This window comes from Sipha flava, unplaced genomic scaffold (genome assembly GCF_003268045.1).
Source record: "Sipha flava isolate LNK unplaced genomic scaffold, YSA_version1 1_pilon_pilon, whole genome shotgun sequence".
In the NCBI taxonomy this organism is placed as follows: domain Eukaryota; kingdom Metazoa; phylum Arthropoda; class Insecta; order Hemiptera; family Aphididae; genus Sipha; species Sipha flava.
The window spans coordinates 3,335,922-3,351,585 of NW_020272783.1; the positions used below are offsets into that span (position 1 = coordinate 3,335,922).

General features: G+C 43.4%; 1 protein-coding gene across 1 annotated transcript in view; it reads left to right on the forward strand.

Annotated features, from left to right (window-relative positions):
- Positions 1-6: 6 nt before the first annotated feature.
- Positions 7-15,664, forward strand: part of LOC112682023 (homeotic protein Sex combs reduced-like) — a 31,905-nt gene continuing 16,247 nt past the window's right edge. Inside the window, exon 1 of the mRNA XM_025552472.1 lies at positions 7-1,351. Within this exon, the coding sequence (XP_025408257.1) occupies positions 448-1,351 (904 nt within the window). The 5' untranslated portion in view covers positions 7-447. The remainder of the gene's footprint in view (positions 1,352-15,664) is intronic.

Below are 15,664 nucleotides of genomic sequence, written 5' to 3' on the forward strand. Positions count from 1 at the left end.
TTTTTTTTTTTTTTTTTTTTTTTTCTCGCGCCGTTCCCGTACGCGTCGAGTACCCCGCGACCAGTGTGATCCGCGCGTACGACAATACACTAACAGACGATATCCGCCGCGCCCCCGCCGGCCGAGTGCTTCGCGCGATAATTATTTATTCATTATTTTTTCCTCGCCCGTTCCGAACATCCGGGTGTGACATTATGACGCGGTTTTCGAACGGCATATTCGAGACCTGACGTCGTTCGCGCGTGCGCCGCGTGTTTGAGTGTGCGTTTTTCTCTGCCCGTCCGTCCGTCCCCGTGCGCACGTACGAAGGAGACTCGCGCGGTAACACACTACTGCTCTTCGCGCGTCCGAGTACCGAGCCAGCAAGCAGCAGCAGCAGCAGCAGCAGCAGCAGAAGCCGTCGTAGCGGAGTGCGCACCAGCACTGCCCACCGAGCCATCCGTTTAGATGAACATGAGTTCGTATCAGTTCATGAACTGCTATCAGCAGAGCCAACAGCAACAGGGCCGGTCCGTCACGTCGCCCGCGGACCCGCTGCAGACGGGCAACAGTCCGGGCGGCGGCGGCGGCGGCGGCGGCGGAGGCTCAGCCGCCGACTACTACGGGCAAGCGGCCCAGGGCGGCGGCGGCGGAGTCGGTGGCGGCGGCGGCGGCGCGTACAACGCCGGACCCGCGGCCGGATGCTATTCGCCGCAGCAGTACGCGACGCAGTACATGCAACAGTCGTCGCCGTCCATGATCGACTACACGCAGCTGCACTCGGTCAACCACCAGCAACAGCACCAGCAGCACCAGCAGCACCAGAGGCTGCAGGCCGTCGCGGCCGCCGCGGCCGCCGGCGCTCACCTCCAGCACCTCCAGCACCACGGCGGCGGCGGCGGCGGCGGTGTGGTCGGCGTCGGCGGATTGCCGTCGCCCGGCGGTGCCATATCGCCCATATCGTCCGCGCTCAACAACAACGTGGTCGGCATGCCGTCCGCAGCCGGCGGCGTTCAGTGCAAGTACGAGGTGACCGCCTCGGCCGCGGCCACGCCGAACGGCATCAGCTCGCCGCAGGACCTGACCACGTCCACGGCTCCGCCGCCCGGCGCCCGGTCGCCACCGCCGGCCGCCATCATGAAGTCCGTCCGGTCGTCCGGCGGCGGCCCTGTGGCCGGATCTTCGCCCGCTGCCCAAGGCCCCATCTCGCAGACGTCCTCGTCTCCCGCCTCGTCCATCTCGTCCACGTCGTCCAACGGTGGCGGCGGCGGCGGCGGCGGCAACGGTCCCGCGGCCTCCGGCGGCAAACAGGGCTCCGGCCAGAACCCGCCGCAGATCTACCCGTGGATGAAAAGAGTTCACCTCGGCCAGAGTGAGTACCCATACTTCATTATTAGCTCTCGCGTGCAACCGTTTCCGTAAACCTGTGCCATCTAATGATGTCGTCATCGTTTCGTTGTAAAAACGAAAAAACTAAATGGCCGTTATCCGTGGTTGCGAATCGCACGTTCTTCAAACCGTGTTTTTACTGTTGTTTTTTTTTTTTTTATTTATTTATTTTTTATTCTCCGTCGCGCTTTTTATTGTCCATTTAATTGCATGGCTAACGACAACAGTCTTCACGAGTCTTGACGATCATTAACATTTCGTTGAAAATTCTGCGCGGCCACTGCAGCTGATTTAAACTCTTAACCGAAACCGCTCTCGAGTTTTCCCCGAGACCTAATATACGCTCGTTTTTTTACAACGGCTACCGACCGCGACCGAAACCAGAAATTACCCAATTAGATTTATATCTGTTGCACGTGCAATAATTATTTTATAACGCTCGTGGAATTTCCGTAAACAATGATATTTATTTATTTATTATCACTGTCGGCAGATAATACGATTTTTCTCGCAAACCCGATTTAATAACACGTAATACAGTTATTTACTGTACCAATAAAAAATGGCTAAACATGTATCCGACGGAACCTGTTTGCAGTAACATAAAAATTGAGTTCGAAAATATAATCATACCGTACTGGTCTATATTAATCTAATTTAATACTTCATAATATTTCACTTATAATCGAAGTGCGCACCAAAATTATGGATTATGCAATACAACACATAAAACTGTTGTAATTATTTAAAAATTATATTTAATTTTACTATCAACATTGACTAGATAATATTTAATTCTTATTATGTCATTGTTGGTAATTTTTTTCTGTTTAATGGGCGCAATAGATTTCTTATTATTTTAGTCTGCGGGTTATACGCTGTATCTATTTTCTAATAAACGTCGTGTTTGATATTTGTTTGGAAACAATATAATATATCTTTGAATAACAATTAAATAAGATGAAAAATGTTCTAAAATGTTCATCTGAACCCTCCTAAGAATTCTATTTAAATAAAATTTAAAAAAAAAAAATCATCCTTAACGTATGATGAATAAATCAAATTCAAACATTTTTCGAAAATTATTCGCGATACACTAGAACGATCCCGTATAATATGCACTGTGTCGTAAACAGGACGTAGAATGTTGGTGAACACAAGCAAATCGTGATAATTCGTGGTTGTTTACAGCGAGACCCCGGTCGGCAATTAAATATCCATTGAAATGCCGATAAAAATAATGTTACCGACCAAAACATATCATAAAAGAAATAAAAAAAAAAAAAAAAACAACCCTTTCCGGGAGGGGTCGAGACGACAAACACGAAGCGTTCAAAAACCAGTTAACGACAAATTAATCGTTCGAGTGTTTTGCCCGTGTAATAATATTATAGTTATTTCGGTGCAATGGACAACCGTACGAATGCACGCGAAATGTGCCTTGTAGACCGTGGCTAATAACCTGACATAGCGGGGTACAGCGTTAGGTAGCGTTTTGCTCGAGCCGAGCGGCTCACCGTGGCGGTGTCTAACGATACATTAATTTACAAACGAGCGCGCGAAAACTCGTTCCGAAAAACGAGCTAAACGTATGGCGAGAAAAGACCGATCTACGAAAACCGCGATGCGTTGGTATAATATTTGACTCGCGTGGGCACGGTCGTTATCAAAACGAAAAATGAAAATAAAAATGAGAAATTCATTCGGAAATGTTCAACGAGTGCCGCCTGCCTACCGTTGTGTGTAACATTTTTTCGTGCTATTCGCCTGTTGTCACTGTTGACTTGACCAACATGCGAGTTTCTTTAGTTTCTACAACACAAAACGGCACACGAAAACCGTATGAACCCCGGAAAGCCGCCCGCGCCGTTCAGCAGTGCGCTCGTTTACGACCGACCGTATATTACATGCGTACATATTTCATAGGCACACGTCAACGTTATGTTTTTATCGTGTGTTATTATTGTGTTGCGTCTTACCCGTACGACCATACGAACGGATAATCCGATAACTGCTTCTGGCCGACAAGAAGACGTCGCGTCGTCTTTTACAGCTGTTGACCAAACCGTTAACCGCACCGCGGAGGGGCTTTATTTCCTTTTTGTTTTTTTCGTTCATCGCGCGCCGCGACAAATAAGGTACATAATAATCGCCCGCGCGCCCTCCCAAACACCGCCGTCGTTTCGTGTCAAACGTCGTTTTTTCCCCCATCGGAAAACACGCCGTATCCCACCCGCGGAGGAGACGATCTCGCGGAAAACAACGCACTTTGCCGACCCGGGTAGATCGTCCCGTTTGCTCGCATAACGCACAGGGTTATATTTATCGTGTCGCACAAAAATCCCGCACGAAAACGGGGAGGTGAGTGGGGAATTCCGTAACCGAGAGTGTTGGACACGACGAACGACCCGTGTAGGTCGGAGTACACCTGAAACCATCCACTCCGTTAATCGGGTATCTGTAGATCGGCAACAGGACCACTGCACTGCAGGACAAGAGGAAAATGTAAATGTTATCAACGAACGTCGATTGTCGATCAACAAAACTAAAGCGCGTTTCCGAATTTCGTTTCGTCTCTCGATCTGAAGGTTTGGTATCTGTCTATACGTTCGATACTCATCTCGAAGATCTTTTAACGAAACTCGATCGATTCTTATTCCTTCTCAATGTTCTTGTGATCGTTGTCAACGTTGTTGTACTTATCTACAACTTCAATCGTAATTTTTCGTTCCAAAAATACAAACATTGATAAGTTCAAATACGTTTTCAGAAACGATTAAAACGAACGGAAAATCTCTGAATATATATTTTTTTAACCATTGCGGTCTCCTCGCGTCTGTTTCTTTTCGAACGCTGTCAAACTAGACACTCGTATAAAACGACGGAATACGTTTCTTCGGTTCAATTCATGCGATACCCAACAGGACAGTATCCACACATGCATAGAATATACGCGTACCCATATTATTATTACCGTCGTCATCGTTGTATAACGTAACGCACAATTATCGAGCGGTATTTTAACCGCGTTTTTAATATGTAAAACCGTCCGTCGCGTAGAAGAATACGAAAAAAAAAAAAAAAATTGAATTTATGTACAAAACACGATCTAAATCAAGTCATCGACTCGGCCGCGACGGAAATCGTGTGTACGCGATATATTATAATACCGTACACGTTAGACGTGCTCGTGAAGACCGTGCATTACATGCATACATTATACGTTTAAGATAATGATTCGAACGTCAGCGCCTGGTTGTTTTTATTATAATTTTTTTTATTTTTTATCAGCCGCCGACGACGATATCCGCCATAATTATTACCATCGCATTACCATCGTCGTAATACGTACACAGTGTGCGACCGTCCGCGCGTTGCGTAACACGTTTCAATATTAAACGCAACAACATACGAGTACGTGTGCAGCGCGTAAATAACGATAATCGTTGCTCGCGTACGGCGTTTGAATTACATACATCTTATTATAACTCGTAATAAATTGGCGCTGCTGTCGCTGCGTGTAATACGTACGTGTTATGCGATGTGCAACCGGAGATATCCAGCGTCTTCCGTGCGGACGCGCGGTCGGGTCGTTTCGAATACCCCATAGCCTAGGGATGAGTGCAGATTTTAGTCGTGTTCAGGGCAGTGGTTCTCAAACACTTACGGTACGGTCCAAATAAATATGAATACAACAATTTAACTAGTAACGGCAATAGAATTCGTCCACGGAAGCCCTAGATATCTTTCGGGGAGCTCTAGGGGCTCTGTATAGCACAGTTCGAGAACCACTGATCCGGGGGAATAGAAAAATAGACCCGAGTAAATCGGCGGAACATCGAGTTTTATGTCTTAACGCGCAATTACGATACAGCAGCGTTGTCGGCGAGATAATAATTATTACGATTTCGATACGAGATGACCGGACACGTTCGGCATGACTAAAGCTTGCAGAACATGACATTATTATATTTTATCGATAACCACTAGTACGTTTCGGTTGTTAAAGTGCGAAAATCCGGTTTTCGACACGACTCAGACGCACTCGTACGCCTATACCGTGCAGAGTACGTATGCGCTGAAAAAAATTTCGATTTCACCGCAAAATTTTTGATTTTCTCTCTCTCTCTTTCCTCTCCCCCTCGAGAGAACACGAATTCGCACTGCTCGGCTGTACGTGAAGAGGGCTTAGGCGGCAGGTGTTGGCGCGTAATGGCCGTTTCCCCCTACGCCACCACCGACGCGGTGTCGATTTTTGAGGCCGAAAAGTCTCTCCTCACTTTATATATATATATAGTAGTAGTAGTATATAGCATTATGTTTGTACCCGGCTGACGATATTTTATTACGTTGTACGCAGCATGATGTTGTACGATGACGAATAGTAATAAAATTACAGAGTGAGAAAAAAAACAACGGCCGAACAAAACCGTTTTTCGAAAAGGGAATTTTCGGGGGCGCTCTGTTTCGGCGGTGGCTGCGGCTGCAATGGGCCGACGAGGGTTAGTCGGGGCCCGGGTCGCCACCCTGCCTGACCAAACCGCCCGTTTGTGGGACGGCCGCCGCCTGTCAGTCATGTGCGCGCAAATGGTGAAAACGTCCGTACCGCCTCTATGGCCTCTAGGTTATATACGTATGTAGGGAACGTACGCATTACACGTGCAGCACATTATGTATACAAAAAGGCGCCAGTGAGGAGAAACGTTTTGAAAAGAATTCGGGAACAGTAGTTACTGCAGCCGGGGTAGGAGGATGGAGGAAGAAAATAACGAAATCGTCTGATAGACCGCATGTGCCGATCTCGAGCACAGAAGTAGGAAAATATTATAAAAAAAAAAAACTCCACCTTTCTCGTTTAATGCCCTCGGTCGACTTCGTATACTATCGTCTCCATTTAAATTAATGATCCTCGTTTGTATGCTAAACTATTATCTGTATATTTATACGTTATTACTTTTTGTACCACATTACCCTTCGAGAGTGTTACTATAATAAATAAATTTAAAAAAATTAATAAAAGTATTCGGTGAAATCTGCTCTGCCTACAACCAACAAACAATAGCCATACGTTTTGGTGGAGAGGGGGAGCGGGGAAGATATCGTAACAGAAGTGTTTAGCGGTACGTTAAAAAAAAAGAAGTTTAACGTACCGGGCAACGGAATAAATCCGGTATAAAATCATTAATGGGTTTTTATAATTATTATTGTTTGGCATATAAGATCAATACAATCCGTACGAATGTGAACGGCAAGTGTTTGAGACGAAATACAAAGAGCGGGAGAAAGGCAAAAAGAACAATGCTGACAGTACATTTATCGGCTTGAGGAAAAGCCACCCTTTAGCGGTGGTTGCTCTTGCCGACACATTCGTGCGATCGCCAAGTGAACAAACGATCGCGGTTCCCTCGCGAAATGCTCGTAAACTCATAATTGCACCGAGAGACGGGCACCTGCACTCGTTGGGCGTATAATTATTTTTTAACCACATTTTTCTTCAACTTCGCGCTACGCGCCATCGGAATTAAACTTCGTACCGCTACCGATTCGTATATGTGAGTGCTGGTGCTAGCGAACGGTGTGGGAGTCGGATTACAGTCATAATATAAAATGAGGAGGGTGCTATTACTCTTGATTATACCCTTTCACCCAAAATATTCATTAACTCAGATTTAAAATGATCTGTGATAAATATTAATTATAACAAGTATAGTATATTTGCAGTGCTCGACTTGGCAAAATTAAAGAAGGGGACTCTATTTTCTTTAAAAAAAAAGAACGTCCCCAAAACCGGCTGAGCGTTATGATTATAGCGTAATAATAGTAGGGGGACGCTAAAATTTCTGAAAATTAGTTGGGATACTCCGTTCCCCTGCGTCCCCCTCAAGTCGAGCACTGTATATTTGTGTACCGTAGTCACAAAAAAGGAGTGTTCTAAATTCGTTGGCCAAAACGATTATACGCCCTGGGGCTCTAGCACCCTTTGATCTAGCCCTGGTGAGAGTATTTCCGCCCTGCATTCGCAGTAACTAATACGTTACGGGAACCGGCCTCGGATTAGATTGATCACGACGTCGCCCGTGGAAACTGGTCTGGAAACCGTACTCGAATCTGCATTGCCGTTGTCGTCGTAACGACTTTCCGGTGGAGTCACGGCCGATTCCTCGGACATACCTACCCCCGTACGCGTAGGCGTGTAACATGCGCTGCGGTGTTACGAAAACTCCACCGCGGTGCACCTATTGTTGTACGAACCGGTTGCGGGAAAAATGAATATATTTCACGAATTCGTGTTCCCCGCGCGATTTCGCAATGATCACAAAAACGTGTAATTTCTCCCCCTGCCTTACCCCCGGTCGCCCGCGTTTCTCCGCGCAGTCGCGTTGAGCAATAGGTATACTTGGCCCGCGATTGTAACGCGCGTCGATAGCTGTTATGACTTTTCGCATTAAACCCGTAATCGGGTGCGGATCCAGGAATGAAAAATGAACCGGACCCGATAAATTGTTCTCACCGCGTGCACCGGTCGTGTTTAAATGCAACGGTGCCACAGTGATCGTGTTAAACGTAAATGTCTTCTAACAATAATTATCCTTCGACGTTTGATATTGGTCGCCAATACGAGAATTCACTAATATTTACACTAATCGAGTAAACTTCGAACGGTTCTCGTGGTTAGACTGCGCTATCGAGCGCATGATAAAAATATAAACAACGATTTGATTGAATTACATACATATTTCATACTTTAATTTCTTATTCTCTGATAGCTGTATAATTTATAAATACAAGAAATATGCTATGCCGTCAGGTCGTTCTAAACCATAGTTTTGTACCGAGTCAAAATTATTCATTTTTAATAAATAGCGAGATATTTTTGTATCTGTATACTCACGTACATATTTATTAATCGCGTTAACAAATACTTAAGTAGTTTATTAAATTATGATTTTTTTTTTTTTTTTTTTTTTTGTTTTTGGCAAAGAATACCAGTTTCCAATCTCCTTGTCTGTTGAATTATTTAAATTTTAATTTATAATTTAACATTATACGTTATTGTAACTATCGCTTATTATTTGTTCTTTAATAATAAACATTTTTGAAGTAAAAAATTGTAAAAATAGATCATTTACAAAAATAAATACACAGTACACTAACGTTCAACCGTGTAGACTTTAAAATAACATTATTTCCCGCCATATTATTAAACTGTCTTTGAAAATATTTGTGGACCTATTTATGTAGCAGTTAATCGTTTTCATTCGTATTCTGTGAATATAAGTAAATAAAACAGACAATGCTAATCGAATATCTAAAAGATAAATATTCAAACTTCAACTCTTACGGTTAGCGCATGGTTTTCGGACTCTTCTTGGTAACAACATGTACGCAGTGTCCAGACTTATCAATGTTTTTTTTGACGATTTAACATACAATTATTGATTTTTAAAAATGTACCTGCTTTTTATCTAAATTAATCTAAATTAATTATGATCATTTTTTTATTTCTTACAAAGAAAATTTTAGTTGAGCTTATTTTTATTTTTATCTAATTTTTGGTATACTATCTTTAACTTTATCTGGGCTTAGCACTGCACACACGATACGGTGGTGGCCGACAATATGATTGTGCAAAGTTTGTCTTGGGGTACGGGAAAGAAAATCAAGAAAAAATCGAAAACAACACTTTTGTGAATCGATAGAAAATACTTAAGATATGCGTACGTATAGAATATGATTAAATCCCTGTTTGCATACTATCTGATCGTCTCGTGTTTGTTTGACTATACGTGTGTGACATAGTGCTCAGAGCCATAATAATAACTCACGCGGGATCTATGGGGGTTCAGGAGGTCAGTTGATCCACAGTTAATATTTGTTGACAACATCTGTTGTCATCTGGCTCTTGAAGACTTCTTATATTTTACCGATTTTATTATAGGTCGAAGTTAATACTAGACCGTGGCAAATATCCCAGATGCAAACCCCACATCAAAATGAACCACTGATTTAATTTTATAGTTCAATAAAACATCTCCATTCCGAAACCCATGCAAAACGGAATCCACCATAAAATAAAATAGATGTTAATGTAATCAATAATAATTTTGAATAAACTTAAAAATACATATTATATGATCGTATTGTGTTTTCTTGTGTCAAGGTACACATTTATAATCCATTTTCAACCCAAATAATTGGACTCTTGAAGTAGTCTGACCTACAGTTCTGTAAATGTGGATCCGCCCCTGTTCGTGCCACTATGGCAGGTTAAAAACTACACCATTGTAGGTGTAGGCGTTTTAGTCGCATTGATTGTTGACACCGACAACGGTTTCCGCGAGTTGACCATCAATCGCGCACGCGGAGCGGTGGAGTTTATAACGTCTTTTATGCTGTTTTTTTCGTGGGCTTTTACGACAAAGCGATGTAATAAAACGACGACGACGACGACACTTTTTTTCTTAACATAAAATCTCGACGATTGCGCAGTCTTTCACGTCGCAGCCACGACCGGCGCTATAAATATATTACCGTGTGCTAGTGCCGTTCATATAAAACGAGCGCCCCGTATACCATCAATCGCAAACGAATTAATAAACGCAATTATTCAACGATCGTCCGCGCCACGGTGCGTTGTCTGTTCGCCGGGACGGCCTTAAAGATCCGACTAAAATCGCTAACCCGACACCGTCTTTGCGTCCGGAACGTTACTGGATTTGGTACGCAATACTATTGGACCGCTTACGAGGACGACGAAACGATAACAATATGAAAACGATATCGTCCACCCTTGGGTTCTCGAACGCTTAAATTACACGCGATACCTAACCTGGACCGCGGTGTGCGGCTGCGCACGGTAATGTCTCATTGTTCAATCGTATGACTACGAGTTATTGACCCTTAGGGCACGCGCTGCGGGTACGTACCCACGACGTATGGCGCGGTACACACCGGTCGTAATTATAATCATCAACGATTGATTTCGATCGATTCAAACCGGTCGGGGGGCGTATATCCATGCGTCGCGACGTACTACAACTCGCCCAACAGGGACATTTGATCGTGGCCGTATACAACAATACAACACTAGTGTTACATCGTTGTACTCGTACGTGCCACAATCGTTTCGTTCGGTAAATATATGTAATAATATTTTCGGTACGGAATGTATTCCGAACATAGTACAATGCATAGTCCCCCGACTGTTCTCACTCAACGTATCCACTCTTAATCGTAGGCAAAAGCTCCATACAATTCGTACGAATACGGTTCGATAAATATTTTTTACGCGGGTCGTTGAAGTTTTCAATTTTAATTACGAGATGGTCGGTATGTTTACAGAATAAGATGTTGGCGTTCACGTTAAACTTGTAAACGACGAAATGATAAAATAAAGTTATCGACTACACATGTTGTTCGTGGATAAGATCAAAAAGGATCTTAGGAGCAAAAAAAATAAATAAATACACGTTTCTTTCGTCATTTAACGTACAATCGGGTCTCGGATTTTAATTATCATATAAGCTCAAGAAGCGATCAGTACGTTTCGGATCGTCGTCAGAATATTTTCACTTGACCGAACAGTTTAACGTTGGATTTGTCGCGGAGATAATTCTTTTGTACACACACACACACACACACACACACACACACATACACACATATAAAATGCGACAGTAATGTTATAATTACGAATATACTAGGCATACATTATGATATGTGCGAGTGTGCGTTTGAAGGAGACACGCGTGCGCGTCTATTATTAAATCTCCCCGAAACCGCTGAATGAAAACAGACGGAACGTAACCGAATTTTCTACCGGGGACGCGATATAAAGAATTCGAGTAAAAATAATCGTCGTGTCATTAACGACGGCGCAATGGTCGTACGGTACGCCGGAACAGCGGTATTATTTATACGAATTAATCATTATAATTATTATTATTATTACATGTGTATTTGTGATTTTTTTCCTTCAAAACCAAATTCATGTATCGTGTAGTTTCAGAAAATTGTTTTTTTTTCCTCGCTTGGTTCTACAATATTTTTTCCATCCCGCTAATGAATGTCGCACGATTCATTAGCCGTTTCCCTCGGATAAAATTTAACATTTTTATTTGATCGCGTCATTCGTCGTACAGCAAGCAAACTCTATTTAAATACTGTTTCATCAGTTTTCGAATTGGTTTACTGTCGAATATATGCGCTCGATTCCGATGTACTCGCACGTGCATGTAGTCGCATGCGATCATAATCGCTATGTGATTTGTGCGGACACGACTTTTTCGTCGTAAACGCATCGTTATCGGTCGGTTGAAAATCCCTTTTCGAATCGAGGTTCGCACTCACAAAACGTGTGCGACACAGTGATACGCAAAACATCTGAACGATATGTAATAATGCTTCGTACACACTATTAATAAAACGCATCACATTGGATATGACTGCGACTCGGTCCTCCCCGTATACCGCGGCCGACTTGGCGCGGCTTGATATAATATACGTCTCGACGGCATACATTTTTTTTGAGACGTTACAAACATTTTAATTCGAACGAACTGCAGATTAAAATCCCTAAGTGTTTTTTAAGATACTGCACACGTACGCTAATTGTGCATTTAAGATAATTTAATCGTTCGTCCGTCGAATATGAAGTACTATAGAAACATGCAGTAGTGGTACAAGTGAAAAATATTAATAAACGTGGATAGTATTGCAATTGTTATATCAAATAGTTTTAAATGCGTTCAAATTTTAAACGTGTTCCTCGCCGACTTTTTGGTTTGTTATGCGAATAAAATAATATAATCGACCGTGTTCGATTTACACCAACGAACACTTGGTTCGCGTAAATCACGGACATACGACGTAAAACAAATGATATCGCACCGTCGCGAACGAAGATTACGATTTCTCGGGGTGTTATTCGCGTACAGTTCTTCGTTCAACAAGAAAACGTTTCAAACCGTGTACGCGTTGCGGTGTTCTGACGCCAGTACTGTTTTTTATTAAACCGCGCATACGCACAACGTCCGATACGACTGTACACTGTACGTTATGTGTACGTAAACGATCCGAAGCCGAATGGTGATGGACACAAACAACGCACTGCACGGTTCTATCAAACCACGGCTACAATTCCATATAGCCAGCATCAGAAAACACTTCGGCGAGCCGAGCGTGCGCAAAAAATAACTCGAAGTTTTAGTGTGTAAAAAAATTAAAATAAATCACAGAAACCGTGATATGATTTAACGGAATTTATGTAAACGCTCACGCTTTTCTATGCATATTACACTACGTACAACTTGTGTAATTCGTTTGTTATTCAATCGGACACGCGTTACGCCGCGTGAATTGCAAGTAATGGAAATGTGTGTAGGGATAATATGCGCACACGCTACAACAGTTCGTACGTATTTTAAGGAAACGCGCGTGAAATTATACACAACCGAGAACACAGGTATATAGGTACGTTCGTACATTTAACTATTATAAATATTACGCTCGTACAATGTAATTTATTATGATTTAATACTGTATTTTATTATATTCATCGTACGAATGGTTAACGATTGTTTTCGTTTGACAATAAATTCCATTAAAACATCATTACGGGCGGGCGTACGTACTGTTTACATTATTATTCAGGTGCTCGAGGTGCGCGAGTTTTGTAGGTGTTTCGCTCACTTGAAAACCCGCCCGGGGTGGTGGTGGAGAGGTGAACCATGAAAAAAATAGATTCCCGAAACACGAGAGAAATCGCAGTAGCCGCGCATACGTATCCGTTGCGTGCTTAATAATATTCAGTCACACCTGCGCTAAGAAAACGAAATAAGCTCCCGTAAAACGTGTTGTACGCCCCAAAGATTTGGAAACAGTTTTTCCGGTGCACATGATGTCTATCGCGGTGGCGGCGGTACAAGAAAGTATACCAGTCGTCGCGCGTGGTGTAAATTATGTTCGAAGAAAGTAGAAGAAGAAAAAAAAAAACCCCCGAAACCGTACAAAAGGAAGAAAAAACGCTCGTACGAGAAACGATGTACACATCATAATGCATATGTATACATATGTGCACGTACTTCAAGCGTAAATATAATGTGTTTTTGGCGATCGAAAAAGAAATGAAAAATACAAGTGTAAATCATACGGAGGACGCACGCGCGTTTTATGTGTACCGCCTCCGACGAGCGTGGCGCGTGAATCAAATCGGTCAGGTTAAATGTGCCGTGTTACGCTCGTCGTCCTTTTGACTAGCGCGCCAAAAAGGGGGAGCGGCGGTGGCGTGTGTCTCGTAATAAGTTGTAATAAATTAAAACGAGAGGAAAATAAGATTTAAAAAAAGCCACTCCCGATTATCGGGTACGTCGCGTAACGTGTGTGCATCATTATAGCGTTGATGACGATTCGAGCAAACATCCGTCCGTTTCCTGGAGATCGTTTCTCGCGAAGGTCGTAACCGCGCGTAGTAAAATGCGCGTTTTTCTCATGCGTACATCATTTTTTTTTTCTTTTCTTGTTGTAATTACATAATCGTTTTTCTAGCACATACCTACCGGTTAAATACCGCGGTGCCGCGGTCATGTACGGTTTGATCGCGTACTATTTGTGTGTGCGATAACGCGAACTGCATTCGACGATAATATCAATAAGCACTGTAACAGTACATATGACGTACGTAGTACTAGCAGCAGCAGCAGCAGCAGCAACGGTGTACAGCGTTTTTAAAGGGGAGACGTGCGCTACGGGGACCGTTGCGGCCGGTCGAGGACGTCGTAAATTATCGACGGCGGACCCTCCGCCGCCCTGCGCCCCGCGGCCCCGCTGTCGGGCGTTAATTAAATAACTGTAATGGAGATAATATTGAAACGTACACCGAGTCGTACGCGCGCGCTGGCGCTCGGCGTTTATAAGAACGATATATATGGACTACTTGTAAAATTAACAACGTGGTATGTCCGATGAAGACGTTTTTACGGACCGAGCACGTATGTTAGTACAACATGTACAACACCGTGTATATAATATGCCGTCGGTGGTAGCGGCGGCGGCGGCGGCGGCGGTCAGATTCAATTCGTGTCGGAATGATTTAAACGCGTACGTGAGGTCAACAAAATGTATGCGTGTGCGTGTGAACACATACGTATGTATGTAAAATCGTTTCTTTATTTATACGTGCACTTATATGTAAATGCATATATTTATGTTTTACCTATACCTCGTTGTGTCGGTCCTCCTCCGTTCACGTTTACAATGCGTCACTCGTAGTAAATACGGATATTTTCTGAATTATATGTCTTACGTGGCACACGTCCGTTTCCGCGTCGTCCGACACACAACTTATTCGCTATGCACCGGCAAGGCCGTAACGAAGAGGGGGGGGGGGAGCCCATGTCCCGGGCCCGGGTAGAGCGCAAAAATTTGTATTTCTTGTTAAACACTGCAACGGCGTATATTCTATTTACGAAAACGTCCACTTTGTATCGACCGAAGCAGTTGTTGAAAATAACATCTAATAATAATGACGTATCAAAATTTAAAACACACAAGGACGCATTTTGAAGTTTCGCCCCGGTCGCAACATTTGGTCGTTACGATACCGTGCACGGGTTCACGTGTACTTTACATACGCTACGAGCCGATGCCATTGGCCGTCGGGTCACGCGAATTCACATTATAGTAACTATTCAACAAAAGCGCGCGAACCGGTACAACGTTTTGCAATAATTGTAAATAATTATCGTTCGTTATTCGACCCAAGGTGCTGTGTAAACACTTGACCATATTACACGAATGTCGAAAATAATTGAATTACTTTCCGTGCGGAGTCAAGTACATGGAATGCATTTTACTATCATCAATACGACGTCGCGTTGAACGTCACTTTTTTATTTTTTACGAGACATAATTTTAGTACAAGTCTTACAACGCGTTACACGGCACTAGGTTGGGTTTAAAAACGTTTTCGCGACTCGGTAAGAAGTCACACCGTTGCATTACGATTGACTTCTCGACGATTTCGTTTCCCGGGGCAATAGACCATTTCGCCAGGTCTCCGTTTGACGGTGGTGGGGGAGCTGTAATAATCACTTATTCGACGCGGAAGTGCTCGGGTGCGCATGCCGCTTGCACAGCACCTAACGTTACAATATGATTCCGGTCGCGGCCGCGTGTTACGTGTTAATTATCGCGAGGTTTCGGTTTATTTTTACGGCGAAACAACGGGACGAAAATATATTCGTCAAAAAAAGCACACGTGCATATTATCTACGTACAAGGAGACCCCGACGCGTAG